The sequence below is a fragment of the Candida orthopsilosis genome (genome assembly GCF_000315875.1).
Source record: "Candida orthopsilosis Co 90-125, chromosome 5 draft sequence".
Classification (NCBI taxonomy): Eukaryota; Fungi; Ascomycota; class Pichiomycetes; order Serinales; family Debaryomycetaceae; genus Lodderomyces; species Lodderomyces orthopsilosis.
Genome location: NC_018298.1, coordinates 967,758 through 973,875, shown reverse-complemented (window position 1 = coordinate 973,875; position 6,118 = coordinate 967,758). Strand labels below are relative to the sequence as shown.

General features: G+C 35.5%; 2 protein-coding genes across 2 annotated transcripts; one reads left to right on the top strand and one right to left on the bottom strand. All coding sequences in view use genetic code 12, as the record gives it.

Annotated features, from left to right (window-relative positions):
- Positions 1-1,435: 1,435 nt before the first annotated feature.
- CORT_0E04350 (hypothetical protein) lies at positions 1,436-2,839 on the top strand (the record flags this gene model as incomplete). The annotated part of the gene is made up of 1 exon (XM_003870103.1): positions 1,436-2,839. One exon carries the CDS (start codon positions 1,436-1,438, stop codon positions 2,837-2,839), a length of 1,404 nt encoding a protein of 467 aa, XP_003870152.1.
- Positions 2,840-3,492: 653 nt separating this feature from the next.
- CORT_0E04340 (Rps6a predicted ribosomal protein 6A) lies at positions 3,493-4,598 on the bottom strand (the record flags this gene model as incomplete). The annotated part of the gene is made up of 2 exons (XM_003870102.1): positions 3,493-4,197; positions 4,593-4,598. 2 exons carry the CDS (start codon positions 4,596-4,598, stop codon positions 3,493-3,495), a joined length of 711 nt encoding a protein of 236 aa, XP_003870151.1.
- Between the last annotated feature and the right edge of the window lie 1,520 nt (positions 4,599-6,118).

Below are 6,118 nucleotides of genomic sequence, written 5' to 3'. Positions count from 1 at the left end.
CGCCAAGCTCATCCATATATCTGTCAGTATGTAATCCCAGCTTGAAGTTCATTACGTCTTCTTTTTTACTGTCTTATATTGTGATTTTATTTTCTATTGAAAACAAATTCACATAAAAACAAAAATTTGTGTCGCCCTGGTGTGGATAAAAATTAAAAATACTGTATTTGAAAAGTGAACAAGCTTTCACCAATGCATGTTGTTGGAGGATTAAGGGAAGATTACTGCAAACTAGCAGTTAAATCGATGCAAACTATCAAACATATACTATGACAAACAACTAACTACTTGACTACTTAACTATACGCTAACACACATACTTTAAACCCGACTTGCTACTTGCAAGTCACCCTTTTATTTATTGTAATCCAGTTCACCACTACACTCCCTAACTTGTAGGTCGTCGCTCGCGGCTTCTTTTCTCATCAAGTTTGAACAGTTTATGTCTCTCGATATGGAATTTTATGTCATTTTAATGTGAACATTTATGTCGTTTTAGTATGAACATTTGCGTCTTTGTGGTAAGAATAATTATGTCGCACTACTATGAATAAAAAATAAAAACACTGTACTGTATACTACAACTACAACTAAAAAGCCTTGTTTTATATTTGTGTCTATGTATGTGTTGTGTGGTATGTGTTATTGTTGTTATTAATTTAACTGTGTCGGGTAAATTAATTGACTGATTTGATTCGACTTCGTGGTATTATTCCGAAAAGAACCGAATGCTTTTCTCCTCTCTCTCTCTTTCTCCCTCCCCTATTTTTGCTTTTATACACCCAATTACTTCCTTTTCACTGCAAGCAGTTATAGTAGTGTTTTATCATGTATACTTAGAGGTATAGGCTAACCTCATGGAATATATTCAACAAGGCTTTTAGTTAGTTATGTACTGTATACTATTGGTTGAGTTGAATTGAGTTGTTTAATAATAGAAACATTTTGCTTTGTTATTATTACCCATTGTACACGACCTACTAAACATAATTGTAAGTTTGTGTTACTTCTGAGTAGGCACAACTTTCTGAAATCGACAAGAAAAAAAATAAAAAACCGAAGACAGAAGACAGAGGACGAAGAAGAAAAAAAAGAAGAAGAAGAAGAAGAAGAAAGGTACAATATAGTTATAGATATCAGAGTCATCAGATCATAGTAATACTACTACCACTATCAATAGCACATACACTCTAACAACACAAACTCACAGAGCCAAAACCACTCAACGATCCCATTCCACAGGCTTCTACTATATTTCACTCGCTTTTTTAAATTTATTACCATCTTTTAATATTGCTGTCAAAATAAAATCTCTTTTTGACTACGCCTCAGCAATATACATACCACACACCATACCAAATACACCAACCCACACCACACACATATATCGTATTCCTATACTTACTATTCTACAGTTTAACTCACCCTTTAGACGATGGTCAATAGACAAGGATTGGCTGTTGGCTTAGCTGTTGGTGTACCATCATTTATAATTCTTCTAATTGTTTTCATATTTTGGTACAAGAATCAACGACAATTACGTAAAGAAGATCTTGATGATTATATAGACAAGGAGATTCAGAATGATGACAGTAGTTTTCAACAATTTCAGGAACAACTACATAAACAACAATATGAGAAAGGTGAGAAAACAGGTGCTGGAATACAATTGAAGGAGCACGTTGTTGCATTGAATGGCACCAGTGATTCATCAAATGGTAGTTTGGAATCTGACTTACATCAACCACAAGAGCCTCTGGAACCACAACCGGCTGCGGCTAAACCACTGAAACATCCTTATGGTCAACATTTAGCATACACACCGTCTTCAACCCAACAACAAGGATCGCAATCATCAATATCATTAAGTCAAGCACTGGATGTTATATCAAATGTTTATGATCAAAGTCATGATGAATTGCAAAATGTTGCTCGGAGGTCACAACCACGTCCTGCACCACCACCTCCTCCACCACAACGACAATCATCAAATAAGAACTCTGTGTATGCTTTTTATGACACGTTTATCCCTACATTTAGTGCACAAGAACCAACTTCCCAACAACAACAACAACAACAGCAGAACTCACTGTTATCACATCCAAACTCAACTCACAACTCATTCAGTGACTTACTCAACCAAACAGCTCATAGTTCATTGAATATACTTAAAAATAATCATAAAGAAAACGCTAACAACAACAACAACAACAACAACAACAACAACAACAACAACAATCAACATAAACATACAAACAGTTCGTCTGACTCAAACACATCACTTCTTCACAACAACAGTACATCACACTCACGTGCACCTTCTACTGACCTAGACACATTGGCAAAACAATTAAACAACCCAGTGTTTTTTGAAAAACTTCCTAGTAAAGCAGCGGCAGCCCAAGGCAAAGTATACATTAAGCCACGTGTACCATCATCATCAGCAAATCAAACCCACAACAATTCAAGTTCGGAATTGATTAATAATTATCTTGTTGGTGAAAACACTGCTATCAATGATCATTTCACTTATGAGGCACCAATGGTTGAAACTGCAAAGAGTACTGATAATTTAGCACAAGTGGGTGGTAATACTAAACACAGCAATGTCATGACATATAATCAACATCTTGCCATAAAGCCCACCCCTGATGGCTCCTTAAGACCTAATCAAATTAAAGATGAACAAGCACAAGCTGCACAGGAAACCAATCCTTTAAATGGTCAAATTGGAAATGCTTTTGATGCTAATATCACTATGGAACCTTTGGCCATGAATAAAAAGAATGCAACAACAAATGAGGATGAAGATGTAATGCCACCAGTTGTATTTCAATAGGACATTAATGAGATATGAGCTTTACGATCTTAGGCAAATGCAGTGCATTTGCAAAGCCAAAATTTAGGAATGGTTTTGAATAGGGAATAGAGGGGGATAGAGAAAAGAGGAAGATTTGCTTAAGAGATGATCTTTCCTCTATATTTTTGATTTGTTTTTATGTTTTCATTATTCTTAGGAATTTCAATCTTTGTTATCAACTTATTTATACTTCATCAACTTTTCTTTTTGTTTGATATTATATATTTTCATTTTATCTTTTTTGCAAATTAATAGATTCACTGTTGGGCATAGTCTGGTTTGTACCCTCATGTCGTCTTGTTCAATGACGTACTCTACTGGAATACCTAGTGTATTCCCCATTCACTTGTAGTCTACACTCAAAGTATGTCACACATTAAGATCTTTCCCAATTTCATCTAACCAGAGTACAGCGTCACCTTTGATGTACATCCACATCCACATCCAAATTCCCCCCTACACAGAGTTGCATCTACATTGTGTCAGCATTGTAACTTAAATCTCCCTTTTGAAATTTATATTATACACACTTAAAACAACCAACTTAACAAATTAAGATCAAAGAATAAACTAGAATGACTTTAAAGAATACTATACAATGGAGCAAACATCCCCAACACGTATCAGTACATCTAGTTTTTCAAAGATTCAGCTCTCTTCTTCTTAATTTGGACTCTTTCTTCCTTTCTTTCATGCAATCTCTTAGCCAACAATTGAGCATATTCAGCAGCAGCATCTCTTTGGTGTTGAGCATTCTTGACCTTCTTGGCTTTCAAAGCTCTCTTTCTTTGTAAAGTTTGTGGAGTAACCAATCTTTGAATCTTTGGAGCCTTGGTATAAGTCTTGTCACCTTTAACAATTTCTCTTCTAACAACGTAATCTCTAACATCATCTTCTTTAGTTAAACCAAAGAATTTTCTAATATGGTTAGCTCTCTTTGGTCCCAATCTTTTTGGAACAGTGGTATCAGTTAAACCTTCAATATCATTGTCACCTTGTTTAACAATGGATAAAGCCAAAACTGACAAATCTTGAGCAACAATACATCCTCTAACTGATTTTCTTTTACGTTCACCAGTTCTTCTTGGTCTGTAACAAGAGTGACCATCAGCCAATAATAATCTAACTCTGGTTGGATGCATGACACCTTGCTTCATTGGAAAACCTTGTTTATCGTTACCACCGGTGATTTTGAAAATGTAGCCTTTGAATTCATCACCAACTGAATCACCTTCAACTTCTTGGCCCATTCTTTTTTCGTAGAAAACACGTAATTTGTGTTCATCATCAATATCAATACTCTTTTGAGTACCGTTGGCTGGGTAGGAAATGTTCAACTAAAATAAAACATTGTTAGTATTATATTTCAAAAATATTGCAAGTCAGATGTGGATGCACATGGTAAAAGGAATAATGGATGGTGTTCGTTGCTGGAAGGTGAAGGACCATTTTGTTAAAACTTTTTGTCCTAAGATTTGAAGAGGTCCTCAAACGTATTCATTGTATGACTTGCTGTTCTTGAACAATTCAAATCATTGACTGATCAATTAACATTAATATCGTTGGTGGTAGTTAATTCAATGATAGTGATTTTCTTCCTGATACTGAAAATAAACTTCCTCAAATTTATTGACTTTCTGGTCCCATTTTCCTTCACTATTTTCCATTCCCTTCATGTCCAGCTCTTCCATATGCTATCCTTGTCATCTGAAAATGTAGTTTCATTGCATACCTTCATGATGTCCTGCTGTTAAAGTACGTATGGGTGTAGTAATATTCCTAACTAAAATTGGACTTATCGATTTTTTTTTCACTTTTGAAAAAGCTTACACCAAAATGAATTTTTTTCTTTCCCTCTCCCTTTGTTAGCAGTAGGTAGCATCACTACTAATAAAAACTTCTGTGCGACTCAGAGAGAGTTTTTTGTAAACTATGGCTATAGCCCTAACCTGAAAATGAGACACATTCGATGCAAAGCACATTGGATGTTCAAGAGTGGAATAATGAGTAAAAGAGTCATTTATATTTATAACGTCAAATGGTGTAGCAATCTTCTGACAATACAGGTATTTAGCACCGCATAGTGCATGTTGAATAGCTTGCTCATGTAAATGTAATAAAGATCAAGTACGCCTTGAGAAGACAAATATATGAGATTACAACATTAATATCTCCATGGCTAAACTTTTGAACAGGCAAGTGAATTTAATGGTAACACAGTCTCTACATAATGTTTCTGAACTGTTATCCCACGATGATTAGCCAGTTGAAACTGAATTTTGACATGGCAAAATCAAGTCACTTGAGGAAACACTGACGCGCCCTTAGATGCCGTAAAATAAGGAATAAGGAGAAGAAGTTATATTGCTTAACTTTGGTAGGAACGTAATAATATCCTCATCTTCTGATGAGTGTTACGGGTTTGGTGGTTTTGATCAAGTTCTCTTGTGCGCTTTCACTCATTTAATTTTTATCTATATTATGTCAAGCTCAATGGGCATGACAAAGCTGAAACTGTGCAAATTTCTTCAACATACACATACTCAGAGCAACCTATAATAAGCCTTGTGCAGTCCATCCTCGTTCGACATAGTCTTTGAAGCTCTAGTGGTCACAAAATTACACCCGGTAGCGATATTGGGGTTATAACACAACGAAGTTGCAAAAGTTGAGCCAGTTGGGCCCACCCATCATACTCGTTCGGCCACACTTAATTCCTTCAACCAAGTAAGCAACCGTCGATTACAAATTAGTACAAACTTGTGATGATGACTGTTACCAGACAAATATTGCCACTCATAACTCATTTGACACATGCTTTCTTTTATTAATCAGTTGATACTATCCCCGAGTCTGCGCCTGAAACCAAAAAGAGTCTTTGTGAAAGCGGAAGAGAGGATTGAGAACAGTATTGGTTATTGGATTAAGGGAAGTACAAAAATAAAGCATAAAACACCAGGAACGCGGGGCATTATATGATAATTACAGAGGATACAGTGTTTTTAATTTTTATCCATACGAGTACAACATAATTATTCAAACCAACGCGACATAATTCTTCCTACTAAAACAACATAATTGTTCACATCATTGCGACACAAAATTTTGTACCAATGCGACATAATTGTTCGTACTAGTGCAACATAAATTTCGTTTTTAGGTGGAAAAACGAAAACCATTCATAATATAAGGCGTAAAAAAAGGACGTAGTGAATCTAACTGAAATTACACTCTGGCAGATATGTAGACGAAATTGGT